General features: G+C 39.8%; 1 protein-coding gene across 1 annotated transcript in view; it reads right to left on the reverse strand.

The window, feature by feature from the left end:
- LOC139223010 (phospholipid-transporting ATPase ABCA1-like) overlaps window positions 1–27,110 on the reverse strand; it is a 137,707-nt gene that overhangs the window by 78,024 nt on the left and 32,573 nt on the right. The window contains exons 13-23 of the mRNA XM_070854934.1: window positions 26,300–26,505; window positions 25,283–25,459; window positions 18,103–18,325; window positions 13,645–13,866; window positions 9,944–10,148; window positions 9,500–9,616; window positions 8,710–8,881; window positions 7,252–7,383; window positions 6,408–6,547; window positions 5,509–5,646; window positions 240–454 (exon numbers count right to left, since the gene is read on the reverse strand). Coding sequence (XP_070711035.1) covers window positions 240–454; window positions 5,509–5,646; window positions 6,408–6,547; window positions 7,252–7,383; window positions 8,710–8,881; window positions 9,500–9,616; window positions 9,944–10,148; window positions 13,645–13,866; window positions 18,103–18,325; window positions 25,283–25,459; window positions 26,300–26,505 — 1,947 coding nt within the window. The remainder of the gene's footprint in view (window positions 1–239; window positions 455–5,508; window positions 5,647–6,407; window positions 6,548–7,251; window positions 7,384–8,709; window positions 8,882–9,499; window positions 9,617–9,943; window positions 10,149–13,644; window positions 13,867–18,102; window positions 18,326–25,282; window positions 25,460–26,299; window positions 26,506–27,110) is intronic.

Raw genomic sequence — 27,110 nt, forward strand, 5'->3', positions numbered from 1 at the left:
TGAACACACATCTCTTTTGGAAACAGACTTAATGTAATTGAGTCCATATGGTCAATAATGGAATGATAATCCATGAAGTGACCAGTTTGGCAGCAGGCTGCTGTGCAAGGATAATAGCAGAATATACGAGGAACAGATATCAACAAGCTCACTGTTAAAAAAGGCCATAAATACCAAAGCAAAAGTAAGGTTCAAACGCTAATAAGCAACCGGGAACAACACACACTTCCTGTTCATACCTCTTTGGCCTGACTGTGTATCATACCACTGCGCTGAGCTGTCATCTTTTCGGTCCCATCTCGGACCAGAGTGAGGTAGTAGCCGCTGCCGAAACACTTCTTGAGGAAGAGTGAGGAGCCACAACAGCGCATCTTGCCTTGGGAGATGATGGCAATGCGATCACCTAAGATGTCTGCCTCGTCCATGTGGTGAGTCGACAAAATGATGGTGCGACCTGAAGAGAGACAGAAAGACAGACTACATTAATCTCACCTGAGTGGTCTCAATATGTGTGTGTGTGTGTGTGTGTGTGTGCTTAGTGTCTAACGTCAGAGACATAGACAGTATGTTTGAAGGAAAGAATAAACACACTGGATTGCAAATATAAAAAAGTTAAGGCACAGACTGAAAATTATAAAATAAATAGCACTTCTGAAGCACTTTTCCCTTGGGACCTTGTTTATTTTGACAACTGTCGTTCTGAAAAAGACGCCTGACAAGAAAAGATGCCACAGATCAAAAGTGTTCGAATCAAGCCAATATCACAATCTGTCTCTGCACTTATCTCCTTATTGCTGATACCGCTGTGTTTCTTACCCATGCTTATCTGCATGGCAACAAAGCAAACTCTAGAGGAGTGCGTGGGCGGGAATCTGGGACAAAATTAAAATTATGATAAAGGCCACCCTAAGCCTACTTTCCAGCGTTTCTATGAGACCACATTTTATTCCAGCTCTCCCTTTTGTGCTGCGAGTCCTTTGATTCGAGAGGCATCAAACTGAGCACAATTGCAATTACAACTACAGCATGCATTGCAAGGTTATTCACAGGTGTTCTAATCCTTTCATATCATGCCGCATCAGATAACACATATTAATTATCACATACCCCAGAAATCGGAAAAAAAAAGACCAGATCTGTAATGAAGTCACAGCATGGTCACGTCTCTGCGGTCGACATGAAAGCAGTATCACAGAGTTCTGGGTAACTTTTGATCCATTCATGTTTTAAAGCAGAAAACATTTAACCTGATGACTTTATTATTAAGTGACAAAGAAAGACATCTGCTTAGAAGTCAGTAACTTTGAAAAGACTGTGTTAGCTCAAGAGAATTACATTTTATTACAGTTACTAAGGCCAAGAGACAGTAAATGGTAATTACAGCCATGCCAGTGACTTGCTTCTGTGGGTGGTGTTTGGCAATGCTGGTGTGTTGGTTGGTCCACCACTTTGGTCCAGATTTAAGAATCACAACTACTGAATTATTTGCCATGGAATTCAGTAGAGATGTCCATGGTCCTAAAAGGATGAATCCTAATGGTTTTGCTGATCTGATGGCTTTTTCTGTAATGTAATGTCACCCAAAAAGCATTTTTCACATGGACCACCATTGTCAGAGATATGTTTGTAAAAGGTCATTTATTATTCTGTGTATTGTATATTTAATGCTGTGCAGTTTGATCTTTGTAAAACTTTTCCATAGTCCAGAAAAGTCATTTTTTCTGAATGACATCACTGCTGCGGCACAAGCCATTCACCTGCCCGGCGCTTGGTGGCATGAACACTCCAGTGAATATTCAGCGAGCTGCACAAACCAGAATCTAACCTGGAAGAAAAAAACTTTTTTGGTGTTTGCGCCAGGTCAGCAGTTGTTATTGGACTAAACAGGTACCATTCACGGCCCAGTTGCCAGTTCTTATGATGCACTCGTGATGTTAGCGTGCTGACATTAGCATTTAGCTCGAAGCACTTCTATGCCTCACAGTGCAGAGCTGGAGGCTCGTAGTCTTGTTGAGGGATCATTTTGAAAAGGAACCTCCAGATCACATCAACTCCCTACAGAGATGACAGGTGTGTCACATCAAGCATGTTAATCTCAAAACATGGCAAAGGGAGTGAGTAAGTAAGTGAGTAAGTAGCTGACTGGGTGGAGTTTTCACTTTTTCCTCCCTGAATTTCCTGCTGTTTACTGCAAAAGGTCAGGTGCTCTGCTGAGCTTGGTGGCTTTTTTTGCACTGAGCTAGTTAAATCTGTATCCTCGCAGGTCACATTATCCCAGGGACAAGGACACACTCAGAGGGCATTAACTGCAGCCACTTTGCTTTGGCCAACTCTTTCTGCTCCGTCTTCCCTCCTCCCATCTTCCACCCCCACCCAATCCCCCCCTTTTTTGTGCCCTGCCACCAGCTGAGCTGCTAAATCCATCCCTTCTTAGTTAAGTATTGCTCCTTCATGCTATGCCAAGCAAGTCTGGATCCCTCTATATACATACTCAAACAAAATGCCCAGCTTGAATGAATGCCCACAACCCAGTCAATTTAACATATTGGGGGGTGGGATTGGGGGTGGGGAGGTTGTGCTTATCAAGGGGGTAGGTTGAGGAGATTGCTCGAGGTTTAGTTTGACTGAGCCAACTAATTCCGCATTGGATTTACAAACGCAGATGATTTTACTAGAAATTTGTTGTGGTTTACACGGGGAAAAAAAATAATCAAATCGTACTGCATCATCCTTGAGTGGGGAGCAAAATAAATGTGTTTGGACTGCAGATGGCCCACAAAGGTATTCTGATTTATAGTGTGTTTTGGTGCATTACCGCACAAAGTGATATATCAAAACGGAGGTAGGTGTGCTCAGGTAAATTGGTAGTACTCACATTACGCACAGCAAAGCGAGGCTGGAAATCTGGTTTCTGTTATTCAGCTTCCTTCCTTCTAAATCATGTTGACAGAATGGATTTCACAGTGGTTGACTAAGGCTGGACAGATATTATGTACATCGGCAGTAAAATGACTTATTGGACAAAACTGTATTAACTGCTGTTTGTGGCAATCAATCCATCCATTAGCTGTACACGCTTATCCTTTGAAGGGTAGTGGTGGGAGGCTGGAGCCGATCCCAGCTGACAACTATTCACCAACAGACAACCACTCATGCCCACATTCACACTTACAGGTAAATTAGAGTCTCAATTTAAGCAAAACCGAACCTCTTTTGACGGTGGGAGGAAACCAGAGGAGCCGAACAAAGCCAGCATAGGGACAGGGAGAACATGCAAACTCCAGACAGGAAGGCCGCGGCGGGTTCAAACACAGAGCCCTCTTACTGTGAGGCATCAGTGCTTATCAAACACAAAAAAAAAACCAGATGGCTATAAATGCTGCTGCATGTTGAAGCTTCAAGTTTTGATTACTGTGTGAGCTGTTTAGAGTGCTGAAGCACACTCGAATGCCTGTTTATCGGCACAATTGAAACTCAGACCTTGTGGTTGCGCTTGAGTTCACACAGTTCTCAGGTTTTTTTGTTTTTTTTTTCCCTGTGAGTATTGTGTTAAATGTTATATGATGTTCCAAATACTGTCGTTGAAAATGTAGAGCGTTCCCGCCCCCACCCTCTATAGCATATTTTATTGAAGAGGTTCGAACACATTAGCATTTTCACCCAAAAGAATCTTCAGAATAGCTCTTTTTCTATGTCATGAAAATGACTTACGTAAGATGACACACGCACGAAACAAAGGCTGATGCATTTTTATACCATTTGTACTGCAACATTGGCTTCAACCCTACATTAATTTGTATTCCTGGGAAAAAATGCATTATGTATGGTGGTTCAATTTTTCACAACTAAGGGAGAAATTCTAAAAAAAAAAAAAAAAGCAAGCAACTGCAATCAGAGTCTACAATAAATGGAGTTGCTCAAACATTCTTGGATTTTGTCGGTGTGTTTCGAAGATCAGTCTGGGAAAACTTGGATTTGTAATGTCACATTCAATATATCCTTGGATTTCCTTGGATAACAAGTTTCATTCGCTTTGTCATCTCAAATATGTTAGATGCACATGATACACTATGTTAAATACAATTTCATATGTATGTGCCGGCAAAGAGCTATGTAAGGTAAAGATAAAAGAGAATAGAGAACCACAGAGCCTCATGAGGCACCAAAAAGGCACGCAAATTGGTAAAGTTATCAATTTCAATCAATAAATTAGGTGTTATAAAATGATGCTGTGGCAGCAAAAACACACAAGGCTGTAGGCACAAGGCTGAACATATGAAATCCATTACATGAATACCATCCTTAAGGCCCATTTTATAACATAATGAGTGGGGTAATTTAATAGTAATCAACTTCCAGTAATGGATAATAATTAAAAATTCATAATTTTCTAATTTGTACTTTAAATCTTCACCTTCTACGGTAATTTCCAAATGACACATGACAGCAGAGACATTATAAACCTTCATAAATGCAAAGATTTAAGGAATAATCCAATACCAACATGCCACCATATCAGCATTTTGATGAACACTGCCTATTTAAAACAAGATATATTCAGCATATTTATCTTAAATGTACACTGAGGGTTTAAATTAACCTATTAGCTCATGTACTCTATGTCCTTGGTACCATAAGCAATTTTAAGAACAAATAAGCCCCCACTGAATTTAATCAAACCAACACCCACTTAGGGCAATCGGCTCAACCCGTCTGTGTGAAGAATCTGCGTACTTAATTAGCTATGAGGAACCACAATAATACGTCCAATTTCAGACAAATAGACTGTCTGTAGCCCTTTTTTTTGCTTAATGACAAACCTTACAGTTGTAACACTGTGGTGCAAATAAGACTCGAGAGGCACAAAACATGACTCATTTAACCAGCCAGAATGTGGGTGTTCTCATTATAACGGTTATCTCTGACTCCCAACTGGAGTGAAAGGACTTGATTAGAGAGGGAGAAGCTAATGACACAGTGAGGGCGGAATGTCACTCAATGCACATTAAACATTTAGACATCTGTTGAGAGAATGTGCTGGTGAAATGTCCATGTCCTGCTTGCAGCCACTAGCAACCACAGAGTGTATAAGGCCAGAGAGTGACAAGCTGACTGATATGGCAGACAATTAGGGACTCTGTTAAATAGCAATGTCAATTAACGCTTCTTGGATTCACTTCTCTTCACTACCAGTTCAATCTGTTCCAGTGCAAATTACAATTTCTCTTCACCCACAATTGAGTGTCACAAAAAGCGAGGCTAAAAAGAAAAAAAAAAAAACTTGTGCAGGCTACTCAAGATGGTTCATTACCTTAACAAATCTCATACTGGATACGTTTGAGCCTTGTCAGTTAAAAGTTTACCTTGAGCTCAGCACAGTTTTGGAAAGTTTCTCAGTATGAAGCAGATCAAACATGCACTCTGTGAATTCCATCCAGCCTATTCTAACATCTTACGAGGACTTCAAAGTCTTTAGTGCAGCCTTGATTTTTACCGCTGATCCCATACCTTGTTTGTACTTTAACAGCAGTTCCCAGATACCCCTGCGGGCATAGGGGTCCACTCCTGCAGTGGGCTCGTCTAAGATGACAATTTTTGAGCCACCGACAAACGCTATGGCCACAGACAGCTTCCTCTGCATCCCACCTGGAAGACAGAGCAATCTACATCAGCTACATCATCTTGGTTATATATGTTGTCTTAGACATGTGCTCTTATGACAAACAGTGTAAAACACTGCAGCTGACATAAAATGGATACTCATCTGTGTCCTGGGTGGTACAGACATTCTGGCTGAAATCAGTGATAAAGCCTGTACAACCATCTGTCAGCATTGGGTTTCAGATGTAAAATGGACACAATATTGGGAACTGATTATGGAATAAATGTGTCGAGATGTACCTCTCCACATTTTATTGTCTTTTGCATGGACTAAAATGATTGATGGCAGGGAAGTAGATACACCTTTCTCGGCTTTTTCCGGTCTCCACTCATAGCGAGCTCTTCAAAATGCATCCAATGTAGTGCTAATGTAGTGGAAATGTCAGCATAGATCAACCTTGAAAGTCATATTTCAGTGATTTTGCTCACAAGCAATCCATGACTGGGGACAATTTATCAAACAGGACTTGCTCGTGCCCCCCAGACAATGAATTACCAACTATGACACACAGGTACAGTGCATGTGTACATCGAGACAGCCGCACACACACGTGCTGGCAGAGGAACGGCGTAACAGGGAGTCTAATCTACAGATGATATTCCTTCCCAGGGGAAATGAATGTACCAAGCACAGAAACTGATGCTTACATCAAAAAGTAAATTTACATCTCTGCATAACTCAACTCAGACACGGGAATACACACATCTAAAGCATGTCAACATACACACATGCAGCACAGACACACCTGACAGGTTCTTAGCAAGATCCTTCCGCTTATGCGGCAACCCAACGTCCTTAATCATCTGGTCCATCTCAATTTTCACCTCATCGCGGCTGCGTCCCTTCAGCCTGGAGTAGAAGTAGATATGCTCCTCCACTGTCAGCCTGTTAAGGTGAAAATGATATCATGAAGCACATTTGATTGACACCCTAGCAGGCAAGAATGACCAAAGAGGCCATCACCTACCACTTATTCATATCTAAGTGTTTGAAATATCCAAAATGTCACATGAATGTATCTTGCAGCTCTATTCTAAGTGCACTTTTGTGAACTGGCAAAAAGGAAAGACTTGAATGCAATCAAGACTACCTCTCAGGTGAGACAATAATATGTCCTAATGTCTACTCCTGTGTTTGCATGAATATTTTATCCCTACTTAATATAGATGCTCGACTGTCTGGGATTAATATTAATGAAAGTAATTTGCAGGTGCTCAGCCATAATTATGATGTAGGACATGTGTCGACTCTCAGGTAATCAGTTTGTAGGGAGAAAGAAATAGAGGGGATTCCAAAGGTGAAATTAAAAAAACGGAATATTAGTTGGGAATGATGCTGTTAGGAGAAATTTAGTGGACGGCGTGTGAGCAAAGTTCATTTTATTTTTTCAACAAAAAAGGGAAAGGGATAATGATGTGTTGATGTGAATCATAAGCGGAGACTGAGCCCTCATTATGCGTGTGATTAAAATGCACCGTTATGATCTTTCTTCCTCTTTTTTTTGTTTTTTTTTTAAATACACCAGAGGCAAAACATGATTATACCAATGACCAGTTGACTACAAAGACGGATCTGCTAAACTCGCTCACTCATTGAATAAGACGTTGTGCTGTGGGCACATTCCCAGGTACTTGCGGATGCTGTCCATGTCGGTGCGGATGTCATATCCATTGATGAGAGCTGTTCCTGATGTAGGCGGGAACAGTCCTGTCAGAATTGACCTACACAAAAGAAACATGACGCAAAAAAACACAAATGATAGAGATTTTTCTGGCTATGGTTATTTTTACCTCATGATAAATAACCTGATCCAGAATTATAGAGCTGCCAAAGCATTTGGAAGGACAGCACCTGCAGCTTGGAAGCAGCGGCTTGAAGCAGAGTATTAGATAATTTAAGGTTATCTAAGAGTGCTACAGCTTTACTGATTTTAAATTCAGGATGAAAGTATGGCTAATATCTACCCAATCATGTAACCAGCACATATAAACACAAGCACTAGATGTAACTTAATGTTGTAAAAACGTACTGTTGTTGCAAATGTTGCTGTTATATAACAGATATGTGCTGTTTTTTAATTGTATTTTTATACTAAAATGTTCTTTTTCTTAACAGATATGTTATTTTCTGTTTCCTGCCCAGGGACTACGGATGTAAATTATCTTACAGCCAACTCTGATATTGTTAACTAGCTGTGCACTGTCCCTTTCAAATGAACAAATAATTGAACAAAAATATAAATTAATTCCCTGCGCCATTTCAATGTAGTTGTCGATAGAAATTATGTGCTACTTCATCAACATGTTCTAATTAAATGTCCATAAAGTAGGAAAAAAGATGTTTTCATCACAAGCCCTGAAAAACGGAATACTGTACTGCTGTATCAGAAGATTTGGAGTAATGATAATCCATCATCTCTATTGACTTATATTTAGTCTCAGGCTATTTATTATGTGTTCATTAGTTACTAGTTTAGGCAGGAAAATATCAAAACACCATGCAAAATATCATAAAATAGTACAAATTTAGAAAAACACTGGTGGTAGCACAGTTTTTTTTGTACACAAACTCTATTGTAACACTGCATCAGAGAGATAGAATCTGTGCTCTGGAAACGCATCCACACAGAGCGTCAGTGTGTGACAGAGTCCTTCCTCTGTCCTTTTCTGTTATTGTGCTCTGTTATGTTTCGTTACAGTTGCTCAGAGCGGATGTCTTCCCTTCAGTCGTACATCACTTGCTCTCTCCCTCGTTCATTCTTTCTGGGCCACTGGGTTTCAGTTATTTCCTGTCATTCTGAAGCCCTTCCAACCTTTCCACTAGTTTTTAAACTGCAATTAGATGAGTCTCGCTACCAACACCACAGCTGACTCTGTGTGATAAATGTCCTTTCAGAAGATGTCTCTCTTTGACGGCAGTGACCACTGAATTAATGTAGCTACAGTACAGTCAGCATTGTGTACAAGTTAGATTAGCTGCATCCTGAGAAACTACATGAACATTGAGCCAAGTGGCAAAGAATGGGAGAAACTGATAAAGCAACTCACATTGTGGTTGTTTTTCCAGCTCCATTGTGGCCCAGAAAAGATGTGATCTGATTCTCGTAGAAGTCCACGCTCAGTCCGTCCACAGCAAGCTTCTTTCCAGTCTTGTAGATTTTGACAAGATTGCGGATTGAGACCCCTGCTTTCATATCGGGCAGTGGTTTCTCCAGATACTCTTTAGAAACACATGCAGAACATTCATAGACGCACACATATGACAACGGAGAAACAAGCGCAACAGCAGGTGAAAATCTAGATCTAGAGATATCACAGTCTTTTTAAGAAACAAGAACGTGATCCAGACTAACAAAAGATAAAATTACACTTACTATTTACATTTTAAGTTTGCTCAGTAACATCTGAATAAAGGAAACATAAAATATGTTTTCCTTAAATAATATGACTGACAGACAAAGTGCTGTTTTTCCTCTCAATCTCTTTAATTATGTATGTGATTGTGTATTCATATTGTCAAAAATACTGATTTACAAAAGAAAACACTGCTGAGCGCTGACAGACAAAAGCAACCAAGTCACTCATTCTGAATGTTAATTGGAAATAGTTTTTTTTCTTTTTTTTTAACAAGTTCCTTGCTTCAAACTCACCTTTTTCCCCACAAAGCACCAGGCTCTATTATCACCCTATGTGACAGAAAAGGTGCTAATGTTTGTTTGCAACCCATCCCAATTAACTTACTCCCCAATTAACTTGAAAATCTGACAAGTGCATAATAACCGGGAATGTTACACTGCAGTTACACACCACAAGAACCGAAAATGATATGGCTGTTTACCACTATGTGCAGTGGAGTCCTTCAGCAAGTCGGGGTCAGCGTCAGCTACTGAAGCTGTCCCACACCAATATGATGCAGTGAAAGGGAAATACCATGGCTTAGGGATTCCATATTGGCCTGGGATCAAGCACAGAGAACGTTATTTACATTTTAATAACAGTTTGGCTTCAGGGAATATGGTGCTTTACAGTGTATGTTTCCTCTTGACAGCCTGGCACAAATCCTGTCTTCTTTTAATTAGAGTCGATGAGAAAAGCATTAAGACCGGCCTATTAGGATAGCTGCATTGGCTATTGATTAATTTTGGGCTAGAGGAGGGGGTCTAACGCTAGAAGAGTGAAATAAAACAACAGATTTTAGCATCACTCCATCTTTTTAGATAATGTAGTGGTGGATAGTTTACAAATAACATACTATTGATTAAAACTACTCAGAAATGATTACCTGGAAAGACATTCTCAATGTACCAGGTGAGCATCCAGTAGAAAGCAGCATCAAATAGCATCATGACGATGGACACGATGAAGGTGTAGCGTTCGCCCTCTTCTGGACTCTTGTATATGTTGGACCACTGAATACCAATGCCTTGCTGCTCATACTTGGAAAGGTTCTCGCAGCCATAGCCAAAGGCCACACATGACAATAAACTCTGGGAATGAAAGAGGTGCAAGTAAAAGCATCCATAGTTATTAAAAGAGAAGTGTGGCATTTTGGGAACGAGCTAATTTGCTTTAAGAGTCAGATGAGAAGATCAATACCGCTCTCATGTCTGTACGCTAAATATATCGTTGTCTTAGCCTAGCTTAGCTTAGAATAAAAAATGGAAACAAGGGAAACCAGCTCACCTGACTCCCCCTTCCTGTAGTCTGTAGGTTTCCAGTCTTTATGCTAAGCTAGGCTAACTGGTCTTTAAAATACTGATATGAGAATGGCATCTATCTTCTCTTCTAATACTCAGCAGGAAAGTATTTCCAAACATGTCCTTTAAAAGTGATGCAGTGTGGCCTCAAAGAATAGTTCATTGAACCTTTGGGAAAAAAGTAAAACTGGCTAAATTAAGAAAAGGTGATTACCTTATTGTAAGAGAAAGACTGTTCCCACCCAAGGTCACACCCATAACTGATCAATAAACAATTGCTGCAGACAGGAACAATATCTACACAAGAATCGGCTAGTGTAGTTGTTCTGTTGCCCTTGGAAGCATCTCTGAGGATTCTAAGGACAAGAACGAAGACAGAGACTGAAGTGTGTGTGCTGGAACTAAGATTTGTTGGATCCTTCATACAGTAGGAAATTGCAAATGATACTTTGCCCATGAGACATCATCTGCCACGGCCAATCACTCTGCATTGCCATGTTGCCTGCCAGCTGTTTTGTCACGCCTCATTTGCTCGCAGCATTTTCACTCAGCAGAAGCATTTGCTGAAGCTTCATAGACGAACCATCGTGGAGATTGTCTACCTGATGCTGCATTATCAGGCTGAGAATCTGAAAAGCTCTGCAGCGACGCCAAACTTCTAGCCCGGCTGCTGACACTGCTGGGCACTTCCTGTATTGTCCTCCCGTGCCCATCTACTGCCAGGCAATCAGCAGTGAGTCAGTAGATAAGGGGTGACAGCAGGGCTAGTGGGCACCCATCCTTGACCTCTGTATGAACGGCTGACAAAATGACAGGAGCTACTCCTTTGGCTTTTGAGGAAAGAGCATGAGTTGGGAGGCACACGAAACAAGCCCCCTCTATTGAACACATGTCAATACTGCAGTTTCAGCCACCATTCAGCTGGCAGCAGAAAAAGAGCACTGTTAAGAGGAAGAGTAATCAGGGTTCCAGCTTTGTCTAAGAAGTCATTTTTTCAGGGCATTTTTGACAAATCGAGCTGGATGACGGGCTGGATGACAACGGGAAAAAAATGTGTTTCTGTCTAAAAAGCGATTCTCAGAGTGAACTGGAGGAACAGGAGGCTAGAGAGTTGCAATAACCTGTTCCATTAATCCATTAGTCGATTGACATAAAACTGGCTATTTTGATGATGAAGTAATTGTCACTCTTCAAGGAAAATGATCATAGATGTTTTGGCTTGTATTTAGCTCAAACGTGAGGATTATCATCTTGATACCCTCTAGGTTTTGGACTGAAAAAACAAGCGATTTAAAGGCATCATCTTGGGTTTTGGGAAATTGTACGGGCAATTTTCACAATTTTCTGTCATTTTATAGACCAAACAATTTATCAGATTTATTGACACAATAATCAGTAGGACATGTGATAACTGAAAGGTTAAGGTCGACATCACATAGCTGCACCGACCTCAGTTCAATTCCAGGCGTGTCATTACGAGTCTCTTGTTTCCTGACTGTCACTATATTGTATGCTATTGAAATAATGCAAAAATACTCTAAGACTAACCTGCTCCAAAAATAGCATTATATTATATAATAAATGTCAGAATTACTACAAAAAAGTCTGACCATATTCATAAGTCAGCTTCCAGACGTTGCAAAAGCATAGATCAATTAACTGATTTCAGCAAAGGAAGACCAAATCCTAAATCATTATGCAGAGTTTTCTAGGACTTCAAAATATTCCTAGTTTTCCAGAATATAAAAGAGCACTGGGCTCTCTCTTGTTTCTACCTAATTTAAAAACGGGATGAAAAAGTGGTAGTATAGCCAAAGTACAGTAGATAGGTAGTTGGAATCATATAGTGGCCCTCTGATACACTGCCTGTAGCTCTTCACACAGCTGCAATCAAAAGCTGTTCACATAAATTCAGGTGATCTTTTGAAATTCTGTTCCGATTAAAGACTTCATTATCAAGGACAATGTGGGGGGAGAATTTGTATGCCTTGGCACGATGCAGTTTCATCTGCGCTGGGAGAGACAGAAACCTCTGCACACGCGCGCGCGCACACATCTCTGATAAAGTGTAAGGATGAACTGGATAGTGGTTTGGTCAGAGGAACATTGCTCATGCTAATTAGAGGGCTAGAGGGCTATCCATCTAGTTGGAGCAGGGGAGAAAAATCTCAGCGCCAGGGGAGGACCCAGCAATGGCACTTTGTGTAGAGATTAAATAAGGTTTGCAGTGCTTTATATGCAAAATGCTTACCTAACCTGCATGCAGTCTGTAAAGGCATACCGACTAAAGAGCTTCCCAAAGGAAAAGAACAACATCATTTTAAAGGACTTATTCAATGACAAGTATTTTCAGGTAGTATGTGGGAAAAACCAAAGTTTGCAACATCACTGAGGATGAAACATGACAGCAGAAGTGGCTTGTGTCAGGTGCGAATGTAAGATATTATTGACTGCCACTATTTAAGTTTATCAAATAAGAAACATGAGGCTGTTTACCTCGGCCATCTGCACCTGATGCCGCATTGTTGAAATTGACAAACAATAAAACATGACCTGATTGAAATTCTAGGTGGATGCACTCGCATGCACGGCAATGAAGATTCAAGATTTTGTGCGTCTTTGTCTGCAGAAAGGACAGCTTGAGGACAAATGATACCAGCGCCGCCATAAAGGTCACGCAGAAAGGCTACACTGAAAGTTGAGCAATGGTGTACTATTTATCTTTATCCCTTAGAGGACGGGAGAAAATCCCCAACTTCCTCACTGTGTGTCTGTCTAGTCTCCTCTTTTATGTAAACGTTTCATGTTTCTGTCACTTGAGTATGTCCAGTTTTTTGAATTCTTCGAGTTTGTGCCAAAATATGCCAGAACAAATGAAAGCCAGCGCACAGTGACAGTATGAATATTTAAAACTATTCCTAAATGGCTTTTGTGTTGCTATTAAAATTTAACAAGACCTCTAAATTCATCTTGCATCCTACCTTCACACCTCATTATCAGGAGAGTTGTGCAGGTACGGTAAAGGCAAATCTCTTAGACAGATATTATTGACACTGAGGGTGAACTCACTTCCTTTCATAACCACCAGCACCACTCAAATCAGACATGTGCCTGTTTGGATTTAAAAGGAAATGGAAAAGGATAAAGAACAAATGACTGCGATTGCTGAAGTGTGATTATAGTGGCAAAAACATAATCTAGGAGTATAAATCAAAATACGGCTCTCATCTATGTTAACAGCAGGGGAAGATATTAAAAACCATGTCAGACCTAAAGGCAGACTTACCACAGCAACCTTGGCCCGGAAACCCATGACGTCCCTCCAGGCGTAGCAAAGGATGTGCGGCAGGTAGAGGACAAAGTAGATGAGGCCACCGCACGCCGCTGCTAAGTTGGCCTTGGAGAAGAAGACGCTAATGAAGAAGCACTGAGTGATGGTGGCCAGGCAGAACACCAGCAGGAAGACAAAGATTACTGTGGGGTCGCTGTATTGCAGCACTTTGCCAAACTGTGACAAAAGAAACAAAAGGAAAGGCAGAAGGCAAACATGAACATGAACGCTGGATTTGATGACAAAAGAACCCCCAAAAAAGTGTGAGGTTCGGTAGAAGAGGTTCATTAGCAGGTTATTTATCAAGGGAACAGAGATATTCAGAGAATGATTACAGCTGATTTTTACAACACAGCAGGCAGAGTAAAAGAGTTTAGAAAATGTTCATATATATCAATACTTCTGATAAACCTGAACATTTTTTTTCCCCGATTGATTTTGACTTTTAGTCTGCCGGTTTGAAGAAGGACCCTTCTCTAATTTTAGTGAGCTACTTCTGGATCCATCCATTCTCCCACATCACACCATGATGCTGATGTTCTCTCCAAGCCTAATTCAAAGAGGCACTTGAACTGTTAGGATAATGGTGCTATTGTAATGGATGCAATTATGATTAAAAACCTTATAAAGGGCACCGTTACATGCAGCTGTACGAATGTTCATTATAGAAACTCTAAATTCAGACAGACTAAATGAACTCTCAAGTACAACCGTGTTAGCGTCAAGTAAAATGATCTCATTTCAGTGCATAGGTTTCTCTTCAAATGAACATCTTCATTATTTTAAATAAAAGTCTCATTAGTTCGTGTGGCTTGATAGCCAGAACTCTCCAAAATTAGTGTTGGGTCCTCCTTGAATCATTGTTGAATCATTTTGAAATCACCTTCAGTATAAGGGTGAGGAGGAGAGCGCTGACGGCCAGCGGCACCACACTGGACAAAGCCCAGCTCAGCCAATAGATGGCATTTTTCAGGCCCATGATCCTCACTGTCTCCTTAAGTCTCGCCTCTTTCTCTGCGACGATACCTTTAACAATCATGGCCACTGAGTAGATCCAGGCTAAAGTCATGTATAAGGGTAGGGAGTTTGCCAGAGTCCGGAGGAACCTGAGGTGTGGAGGAACCAGACCAGACAAGACAATGACCCCATTTATATCTGGTATAAACATAATCGCAAGGCACCCTGTGGCTTAGGGGTTGAGACACCAACCACGAACCACACTCAAGCAAACAAAAGTCCTGGGAAACGTATCGGCTGCTTTTTCTGGAGACAGCTCTGATGAGAGCCGTGAGGCTGAAGCAGGACAGTTAAGTTGCCCAAATAGTGAGCTCAAAGATACCAAAACGCTCTACAGAGCTGAGGGGAGTGTGATCATTCTTTGCGGGTTCATCACTATGAGAAAGCCCTTCCACATGCACATGGGTATTTGATCCATTATTGATAAAAAAACACATTGATTATGACTGCTTTAAGAATGAGGCTTAACTGTACAGACTGCAGTTACATCCCACTGGGATCTTATCACACTGCAATCCATATGCATTCTGACTGGAGTGTGCTCTGCATGCCTTTACACCTTGCACTAACATGTTTTCTTTTTTCCTTTGTCAAGAGGAGATAACCCGACACAGGTTTCTTAGTACCAGGAGTGAATGGCAATAAGCCTGTTGGCGACTAACTCACTTTAGCATATCTAAAAACAAACACTTACACTTGACAGTACTGTTGCACAAGTTGAGCATTTTCAGCTGTGGCAGAAGTACTCAGAGGAAAAATAACAATAGTAACAGGAGTAAAATAGTAATCTCACAATGCAAATGTACTCAATTTCAAGTGAAAGTCCTAATTTGAAAATATGTCTTAGATGAAAGTACAGAACCATTATTAGGAAAAAGGGCCTAAGGTATTAAAAAGCATTCATTATGCAGCCAAAATTGTCAAGTTAATATGTTCATGTAGGCAACATTTAGCTGTTCAAGGTATTTCAAGATGTTTTATGCTAGTAACTGTAGCTACAGCTGCCAAATAATGATGTTAAAATATATTTTCCTCTGAAATATTGTGCAGTGATCAAGACAAGTACCTCAACACAGACTTTAGTACTTAAGTAAAAGTAATGTTCCACCGCTATATTTCTGATGAAATCGTGTCTCATTTTATTAGTTTTTTAGCCCCGTAAGCACGGGTGATTGATGAGATGTCAATAGCTGCCTTCCAACTGTGAAGGTGGTCTCTGACTGTCATTTGCATTCTTTTCTCAGTGCCCAGTGTTGTTGTGCACAACAAATTAATCAAATTTTAATGACGGAGTGCAAACATGTCAAAACATTTGGAAGGTGGTTTCATGTTGTCAAAACAAGGGCAAGTTGTTTGGGAGAGGAAGCGCGTATTGATCATCACTGATCAGCATTAGTTTTCATCAAGAAAATCTTGTCAAACAAACACCTTGATCCAGCTGGTTCGAGACGGGACGGTGGGAGCAAGGTAAATATATCAGCCTGGGTGCCAGATAACGCAGGCATTAGCTCCTCCATAATGGAAGAGAAAACAAGTGTAAAGCGACAGAGGACTCAGGTGCAGATGACAAAAGTGGTTGTTGTCACACCTAATCCAGATACAGCCTTATGATAATTACCATTTGATTTGCTATTATTATTAATGTGTTGAAAATGGCTGTGAAATTATCATTTAGAATGGGCCTGTGATCTGAATACACATCCTGCTTGCACTTGCTCCTCCAAGGCACTCTACTAACTCAATTTATTGTTATTAATGTTTGCAAATTGTTGATGGCTTGCAAACACATTAGGCTGATGGGAAATTACATTTCAAACAGCTGTTCAAATATCAGTTTTTATTTACCAGCCACATTTTCCAATTAAACTGCAAGAATTGATTAGGCCCATCTAAAATAACCATCCTATTTTATTTCATTAACGCCGCCTACAAAACAAGGAGTCGTTGAAGGATGCGCCGTATCTAAATAACCCAATAATAATGCTGCTACATCGTATGTCACCAAAGGCACAAAGGGTCTCTCTTGTGTGAAAACAATAGATCCATAAGCAAGCGATTGTGCCAACAGGTAAGCAGGTCCATTACATCCAACCAAATTATTGATCTGACAGAGGGGTCGGCAGATAAGCAACAACCTAGAATATATTTCCAGCATGAAGACACTTGCTAAATAAGAAATATGATGATACACATACTTCATATAACTAATGTTGGTCACATTTTCCTCAGCCTGTTTTCTGGGAATAACACCAACTCCATTTTGCATATTGTTCCAAAGTTTGTCCAGTGATTGATGATGTTAGACCCATTAGATGATTGTACTTACAGTGCATTATACAGTACATCATGAGCGAGATGATGCTGAGATAGGCTTCGGTTGTCTGAGGTACTTTCATACTGTTCCACCCTGTGTGCATTATGCATGAGCTCGAAGGCTGGTAAATCGAAACTCAGTGCTAGTTGCAGGTTCGTATTACTTCTGAAGGTTTTACCTTTAGTTTTGGTTGGTGTAGAAAAAAAGCCTGATATTAATATTGTTTGTTCATATTTGTCTCCCAACAGCTAATTTATCCAACTTTTTCATCCAAATCAGGGCAGGATATAATAAAGAATATCAACTTCAGGGCTGCAAAAGGTAATTTAGTCCGTACACTACAGTCCCTCTCTGAACTTGAGGTCTTTGTTGTAGAGCCAATCCTCCCACTTCTGGTTATTACCCTGAAAATTCAATAATGTAAAATAGTGCACAGCGTCCCAGTGGCCAAAGATAATACATTTTCATTGCAATCTCAGAAATATACAGGACCAATGATTCTCTTCTCAAATGACATAACAAAAGCCTTCATAATGTATAAGGCACAGAGGAGGAGGTGATGCAATTACAGGAAATAAAGGGCATGATTTTAATTTCACTAAATTGCAGTTTTGGTTGCACGCTCAATTAATTAGCCCGAGAAGGCCGATTTAAGGAATCATGGACAATGATGTGATTCTGTGCTCCTTAATTGGTTATGATTCACAACAGCAGTAATACCAAAACACAAAGCATGAACAATTCTCTGACCTGAATGACCCACGAGAGCTTGAGATTATTTGGTTGGAAACATTCAGTCAGATGCTCATTTTCTTGCTACATCTGATGGGCTGCACTATAGTCTTCGTTATGTTTGTCATTTACTGTAGCTACAATTGTGTCTTAAATGAAAATAATTTAACACAGAGAGACGCAGCCGTATCGGGGACGCTACCTTACGACAATATGCTCGTGCTTTGGTGGCAAAAACAAAGAATTTGACTTTTTAAGCACAACTTTAAATTCAAAATTAAGGCCTATAATTTTCATATCGTATGCTTTGTGTTGTGATGCTTTCCATTGAGTGACTCTTTTCTACTGACCTTAACCATGACACTTATCAGCACACAGGGAACTGTGAGCAGAACAATGTTTTCTGTGAACCTTGCAGACCAAAGGGCACCGTTTTGAATGCCAACAGCACGCAGCACTTCCTTGAGCCGGAGTTCCTTCTCCAGCACCAGGCCTTTGATGGTCATGCACACGGTGTACACAAAGGCCAGCACAAGGAACATGGGAAGGATGCCTCCAATACTCTGGATGAAGCTGGTTGTAGAGTAAAGCAATCAAAAAAAAAGGTTAACACTGCACATTGACAAAGAGAGTATATGTGGGTAAACTTTTACTCTGGCTTTAGCGGTCTTAACCCGTACTTGCTCTTGGTAAAGAAAAGAAAACAGAAGCTATTTTGCAGATACTGAAAATGTTATCGCCGGGGATAATCAAGACAATCAGAGTTGCATTCATGGATTCAATGCCAGTGAGGCACTTTTATTTTTTTACACTGAGCTAACCTTCATAAATGTGGTGTATCAGCTCAATCAAGCCATTTAGTGCTGCACCTCGTGCCAGAGATGATGTACGATTTGATGCTGTTACAGCACAATAAGATGATATTAAACTGGCTTCATAATGCCACCAAAATGCCATGTCAATATCTTTTCCTCTGCCAATATAACAAAGTGCTTCCTTTACTTTATTAGACAGTGAAGGAGGGGTATCAAACAGATTTTGACAAAGTATAGGTTTCATAATATTATATTACTTGTGCCTGCATTCCATAAATACTGATGCAAGCAAAGCACTGTTAAACACGGATGTATAGATGAAGCACAAAAGTGAATTTGCAGTCAGTGGCAGAATTATGCCCTTTTTTTTCAAGCAATTTCACATAAACTGATCAAAGTACACTTCCAGCACGTTTTCATTAGATGTGTTTCTCCCGTAATTCTGGACAAGTTATTTTTATAAACACCTCATTGAATCTCTGCCAAACTGTTCACGCAAACATCTACTTACCATAATTGCTAGGTAGCCCTACAGAAGTGCTTTTTGCAGACGGTGATTTTTGAGTTGTGATTGAATGAGTAATTATTTTGCTTCTTATTTCTATTTTTTCCAACTATAAATTATTTTACTACACTGTTGCCCATAAAGTTGGAATAATTGTTCAATACCCCCAATTTTGTTAAAGCCTGAATACACAGTTTGCAAAGGTTTAGGTTTTACTGTGATATGTTTGGAAGAGTTTGATCAATAAAGTTGAGAAGACTTTATTTATCAAGAATAAATCACATTGTCACAATCATTTCATGAGAAGAGGTAAAAAACATTTTATTCCAACTTTATGAGCAACAGTGTATAATTGTCAAAAAGTATTTTCTTGCCCTTTTTCTATTAGCTTACTGTGGCAGTTTTCATTTCATCGGGTAGCTTGATATTTTCCCGAGTTAACAGGAAGCAGGCAAAACATTTGTTTCAAGTACATTTATTTTAGGTTTCTGTCTATACAAAATGTTATTTAATACAATTTTGTCAATAAATCAAATGAAGAGATGATGAAAGTATTGGACGGTCTTGCCAACGCAACAAAGAGATTAAGTTAGTTCCACTGAGACCTTAGAGGAAATTCAGTTATATGAGAACTTGAATGAGACATAGAGAGACTGGTTTACGAGGACACTTCCGCTGTCCTCGTGGGATGGATCACTTACAAACAAGGCCTTGAAAGCAGCAAGAAAGAAATAGGTTGATGCGCAGAGTTTCAAGAAGTTCAGACCCAGAGTAAGAAGACATAAATAAAATTGTCTCTTTGAACCTGGTAATTCGAACTTGAAGAGTCTAAAATCGATACACTTGAATGAATAAAGCGAACACGCACATTAGCATCTTTTCTAAAGAGGTAAGAAGGCTCAAGTAGAGAATGCATCAGGCCAAATACTCATTCTGGTATTATCTGCTCTCGATTCTACCCTAACATCTCTGTAACAGCTGACAGCTTGTGTGCGTTAACTCCTTCTGTGACTTCTAGCACTGGAGGGAGAGAGATCAGTCATGCACACCGTGTCTGACACTGACAACCTTGCCACCAGATGTTCTTGAATTATACATTCGCTGATCGATCAAAGGTGCTTAAGTAATAGAACTCCAGGCGGGTCTGTGTTACGGGGCTCCAGTTACATTGGCAGCCTGACCTAAATTTAGGGAAGCTGGAAGACTGATTTCTCAGTAAATCGAGAGATAGTAGAGCACAGCCTCCCCAGAGGTTGGTGCTCTATGCTAAAAAAAAAAAAGAAGCTTCCTGTCTCATTTTGAGCAAATATACCGATGAGTTCCTTGGCTGGCTTTATTCAATGTGGATTATCTCACTGCTGAAATTATTGCTTGAGGAAAAAACTGCATGTGGTTATGGCATAAAGAGTACTTAGGAACCCATATGTCATGTAATTTTTCTTTTCTTTTTTTTGTTGTGACAGCAAGGTCACATCTATAAAACAAAGCATAATGCCAACAACCAACAGTGAAGCAAAGTTTTGAAAAAGGCGGTTGAAAGATTATTCTATAATTTCAAAGTTGATATTTCAGCCTTGCATTTGGGAGAAAAGGAGCCATTGATAGAAATGTACTGCTTTCAATACAGCTTTCTTTGCTGAATTCTTTGTGAATAATTCTACTAATAATTAATAACTAAGACACTGACACTTGTGAAAGCCAAGCAGAAGTGCTAGCCTATTCTAAAAATCTTATGTTCCTAAGGTTCTATTGAGATGTGTGGCTCACTATGGAAGTACAATATATTATGTCAAAGTGGGGTCAAAATGAATGCAAGGAAGAAGTTAAATGTTTAAATTTTGTTTTTGTACCTTTAGCAGGCACAGTTTTACATACATTTTAGTTTACATAGGGGCGTAACATATTTTACGTGACGTAGCTATCGCAAGCCTTTTCTGTAACATAAAATGTTTTACAGTAACCCCCGAACATTTACTGTTAGTGACAACTAAATGATCATCTTTTAGCAATGGTCACTGCATATACTGTATTAGATACCTGGTATTAAATATGACCTTGAAAATATATAATAGTACACGACTTATTTTGTGAACAAGCCAGAAGCAATTTTTCAATCAGACATAAAGTACAATCTCATATTTTAGAAGTGGTTCAAACTAATTGCTGCAACTACTAATGAGACATTTTGTGGAAGACTGTCAACAAACTTTTTTTAAAGCTAAAATTTAACTACTGTGGTGATTAGTTCTGGATGAATACTTTTAATATTAAAGAGATTAAAGAACGATATGAAGCCATGTTTTATCTAGAGCTCAGTGACAAGTTCCTTGTTTGGAAAGCTGTTTACAATACCTCAAAACTGGAAAAAAAAAAAAAAAAAAAAGTAATGCAGTGAGTTTAAGTTGAATGTGACCTAAAAGTCTTATTCAAGTTTTATACCTACCACTGCACAGGTTTAGTCTAGGTCATGTTGAAATGTTGAAAACCCACATATCACTTTAAAGATAGTTCTGTCAGCACTGTTTTTAATATATAGCCCAAAAAATGGCTTGACACAAGTTCCTACAGTTTGCATTTGTTCAGCAAATACAACATCAGTGTCCAGAGTGCTCTTATCCAAAAGAGACGACGAATGTGAGTCTGAAATGCTTTCTTCTTTCAAAAGGAAAGAACAAAAACAATTTACTTTACAGTGAATTAAAAACATGCTGGACTCTTCTGTGCTTGGACTGTATTAATACTGCAGCATCTGTCATGATGGGCCTCCATCTGATCCTATTAAATGCCAGGTCTTGAAAAGACCACAGGGTCAGGATCAAACAAATGAATAAACAAACTCATTAATGCACAGCTCTTATTGCGCACTCAGCGCTGGCACTAATGAACATGTTGATCAGCTACACAATAAGGCTTTCCATTCTGACCATTTAGAATCCATTTAGAGTACAGAAAATACAGTATCTGGGCATCCTGGTATCCAAATTGTTAATTGGAGCCCTAATAACTAAATCAATAAACAGACTAAACTGAGCATGCCTTTGATCCCTGCTGCTCTCTTATGAAAGCATAGAAAAACAATATTTGGAAAGCTGGAATGACAGTATATTATAAGCCCTTTTTTCGGTCAGGGCTATAAACCTGTGTGGAGTCATACAGGAAATATTTTCTGATCTTATTAATATGAGATGTTAGTTATGCACAGCTAGAAAGCGCTGTAAGGATATAACCAAACATCCACAGTTTATTTTCGCTCATTATGATCCCCAGATGTCCCAAATATACTCAACCGCTTCACCCACTCTCAGTACCAACAGTGCACACATAAGGTTGATTAGCTACTGTATGGTCAAAAGCATATTCCTCTTGATTTAAATATTCCTCACGTCCACTGCGGGCCTAGGTTATGCATCACTGAAAGCAGCCTTAGATCTCACATCAAACCCATGTGAATGTGAAAGACCTATTGATGAGGAGCACAGCCTCCGGATCCAAACAAGAGATGCCTCTGATTCAGCAGTGTGCAATGGCCGCTGATAAAGGACCGGTTTATGTGCTATCAGGCCCTACAAGGGTCAAGTTTTATCCCCCACCGCCATCTCAACCCTGTGCACAATGTGAATACAAAGACGGCGGGAGCTAATACAGTTTTGTTATCTCAAGTTGGAAATGCCAACAGGGTCAGCTTTGGTTGAGGCCGCCCCCGATCGCTGGTAGTTCATTGGATGTGTTACAGCCAAAAACTGTGAGGAGGAAATGAGGAACGCAAAAGGAAATTATTTGAAAAGGCAAGCCTGATGTCAGGATTGTTGTTGAGTGTCGAGTTCATCGCAGTTAATGCTGCCTTTTATTTACTTTATCAGAGAAGTAGAAATATATTATATTTTTGTGAGAATGAAAAGAATGTAAAAGCTAAAAGGAAAGTGATGATGCATTACACGAGTAGTTTGCAACAATTTCTTGAGATTTTGTCAAAATATTTTCTGTTTTGTGTAAGTCGTGCATATTGAAACCTAAATAGTGAAAAGTGCTTATTAAATGGATGCATTTTCTGCACGGAATAATCTTTAACTGTGTTTTGCCACAACTTTTCATATTTTCGATTGGATCAGACCTCTTTCTAAACTGAGAAATGGTTACAGCAGACTGCAAACATGTTCCTCTGAATGCACAATGTTCTTTCCTTCCTTCTGGCCGGTGACACACAGTTCGAGATGAAAATAATTACCACCAACGTTCTTCCCCATCATGCCTCTCTGTGTAGCGCATCATCCTTTGTGTGATTTCACTCTCAATTATTTATGAATGAAATAGCAGTTTTCAAGTGTTAATAATTTATAGAAATGCCCAAACGGCTAGGCAGGCGAAGGAGTAAGTGGTGGAGGGACTGAGGGTATTGAAGTGCTTTATGGCTCCCATTTATCAGCCGTAATTATTAATCCTTTGTTTTATGCTGATCAAAACTGAGGCTATGGGGCCGGCATTAGCAAATAAGCTGTACAATAACTGTCTGATTTCATATCATCATCACAACAATGACTTGTAAATGAAGACATGTGCAAATGAGTGAAAACCACTATGAGAAGTGGCTGAATATAGAACATACCTACACTGACGGTGCTGCAGCATATAGAGGAATATAGCACTAAGTTTTAGTATTTATGCTGTAAAAAACAGGTACAGTCAAATAAGATTAAAAATCAACAGTAGGGGTGTCAGTCTTTTTCCTTCTGAAGCGTGTCCTCTCGCTAATGTATGGGGGGATGATTTTGCACTTTAGCTAATTCAAAATGCCAGAATTCCTCTCAGCTGAATATCTCCACTGGGCCCAATATTTAGTTCAACTTCCCTCCAATTAGTACTTCTGAAACTTATTTTATTGCTTGGCATGCCAAACCAAGTGCACCCACTTCGGCAGTTAAAACAAATATGGAATATGTGTCTTAAAGCATGTTTACTAAAGTAGCTACAAATTAAAGTGCAAAGCGGTGAAGCTGTATTTAATCTGAAAGCCACAATGTAAATATAAATCAGAGGGAAATACGGGCTTCATAAAGAACCAATAGAAACCCCGGATGATAAATTCACAGCACTGATTTCTCCTTGTTTCCATGTCTCCAAGCGTGTGATGAATTATCATTCAAAACATGTGCTTCAACAACCCCATGCTTGTAGATCTTATGTGAAGTCGTAATTTTCATTCTTCTTCTTGTTTCAGCCTCTTTAAATACGTTTATCCAAACACCCTCAAAAGGTTGCCATATTGTAATTTCTGTGCTATCCAAAGCACATAATATTTTAAAATTAGATCCCTAATCTCTGGAATTCTGTTTTCCCACAGGCTGTGAATATTTTGTGTCTACTGAAAGGGGCACATTGTGTTGTTGGACTTAAATCTCCCTGGTAATTATCTTTTTCTCTTGATGGCATCACTGGGCTTTTTCTTTTATTAATGGAGATCATAACGTTGTGTGGATGGGAGTCATTTCCTAGACTCTGAGGAAATCTTGGATGTGGAAGATTAAGAGAGATACCGCATCATTTCTGTCCCTAGGTGGCTGATCTAACATGATAGAAGCCGGTGCTATCAATGGATACAAACATAGCACAGACAGAATCCTGAAGCTCTGCACATGATGGAGCTATGTGAGACGTGGGGTATGGCATTCTCACTTTGTTGAGAATAAAGTGCCTCGGAAATACTAGGAAGGAAGATACTCATGGTGGTTGTCTAAATAATTCAGCATCCATCAACTATTCAGGAATTTCCTGTGGTTAGGCTAAAATCAATAGTTTTGGCCAACTCTTCCTCCCTCTTGTTGTCTTCATTCATTTCCTTTTCTTTTGCTAACCCTCAATGCATGGCTAAAATTATCCTCAAGCATGTTACTTTTTTATCATTGACTTTTAACGGTGACATTATTAGAGGAGTTCCCTATCTTAGTCCCTTCATCTGTGATCAGTGAGAACATAAGACACTAGCAGAAAGGCAACATAGATATCAAAGAAAAGGGCAAGTTAGACAAACAAGAGGGAGCATCTTGAAGTTTCCACAGGGAAATCTGGAGGGCCTAAGTGACTGATAAGACAATAACTCAACAATGTGGTGGTAGTGAATGGCGATTCTCCAGAGTGAGCACAATTTTATTGCTGTAATACCTCCTTTCTTTTCCACTAATCACAACACTGGCAGATAAAAGCTTTTGTATTTACCTGTCATCCACGAAGCAAGGGTATGGCATTTGCTGGGCAAAAACACCAAGGGGCTGGGGCTTTGACGTGTGTGCTCGTATAATGCCGTGGTCCATCATATCGTGAAGGTAGGCGAAGCCACCCCATATATAGCGCAGGTCATTAAAGGAGTTGTCCCGAGCCCCAGGAGACCATAACCTTATTAAAAGCAGACACACCATGATCTGTCTTAGCAAAGGGCAAGTAAACTACCACCAGAATGGTCAGAAATACAGTGAGAGTATCATGACTGTTTTTAGAGGTCATATTGTTTGACAGTAAACTTTAAAAGACAAAAAAGGATCCGATCTTTTGGTAAACATCAAGGACAGTAAAACTCAGCATCTTCTTCGGTCTCTGGGCTTGAAGGAATACTTTGACATTTTGGAAAATATGCTTATCAGCTCTCTTTCTGAGAGTTAGAAGCAAGGATTGATGCGACTCTTGTGTCTGAACATTAAATATGAAACTAAAGTCAACAGGTGATCAGTATAGCTTTGCCTGAATGATGCATGGATGATGGAAGCAGAGGGATATAGCTGTCCTGGCTTTGTTCATAGGTTAGGTTAGTGTTACCGGCTGGCAGACTTTTTTGACTAACGAGCCACTCTTGAAGCTTGAGAGAGGAGACAGCGTTAACAGCTAGCCAAGCTGTGTCCAAAGCTTTAAAAAACAGCTCATCAAAAGTTCACTAATTACTGCTTTATTATCAAGTTTGTTTGATAACGACATATACCTTTGGAGCCAGACAAGCTGTTTCCCCCTATTTCCAGTCTTTATGCTAAGCTAACCTGCTAATCTCTGGGCTCTAGCATCATATTTAGTTTTATTTAGGTTTCGATTTTGGCAAGAAAGAGAATAATTTCACTTTCTTTAAATAAAAGCTATGAAATGTAACGTAACATAAGAAAAGTCAGTAAGAAAAAAAAGATGATTACAGTTTTTTAGTGTGTAATTGCAGTATTCTAATATGTGCAGTCCCTTATCTGTGTCACATACCTGTCTTTGGCTTTGTTGGTACGCTCTACCTCATCGATGTCCATGCGAATTTTGTATTTGACATACGGAGGGGGGCGGCTGGAGTTTGGCTGCAGGTTTTCAAACACAACAGCAGCCCAGAACGTATCGTTCTCCAGAAGCTCCAGTGCTTTGCTCACAAGATCGCTTTCATCGGGGACTGCCACAAACTTGTTCAGGTCTAAGCACTGTCAAAAAATATAGAGCATATCACAAAAATGCCATACTTTACCATAATCTTCTTACAGTAAATCATTCCCCTTTTATATAAATCTTTAGTACCCACAAAAAGAGAGAATGAAACAGAGGCAGGCATGAACCCCCTAACAGAATAGCAGATGGATATTTATCAAAAAGTAGCATTCAGCTATTGACTTAACCACACAGAGAGTAGTTCCAAATTATCTGGAGCTGCCTGGGGGTGGGAAATGTTCGGGGCTTCAGAGAAGCAAATGAGATACAGCCTCGCTAGCACTCCCTGTTCTGTAGCCTCGGCCCTCTGTTTCATGAGACGATAATGAGCTAGCCATCCTGGGAGGCAGTCACACCTGACAGCTGTCCACACATCTCAGTGCTGCAATAGTTTTATCATTTCTCCCCCTGGATTCTCTGGTCTGTATTCTTTATCAAGCTATGGTGGGAAACAAAATATCACAGCAGCAGCATCAGTGGACATGGCAGCAGTGGAATGTTTATGTGAGCCCGAAGTCTAGACAAGTGCTGAGTGAAATATATGGTAGAAAATGCTCACAACCACCACATCTGATGACTCTGACCTGTTGACCATATCTGA

The sequence above is a fragment of the Pempheris klunzingeri genome, chromosome 23, assembly GCF_042242105.1.
Source record: "Pempheris klunzingeri isolate RE-2024b chromosome 23, fPemKlu1.hap1, whole genome shotgun sequence".
Classification (NCBI taxonomy): Eukaryota; Metazoa; Chordata; class Actinopteri; order Acropomatiformes; family Pempheridae; genus Pempheris; species Pempheris klunzingeri.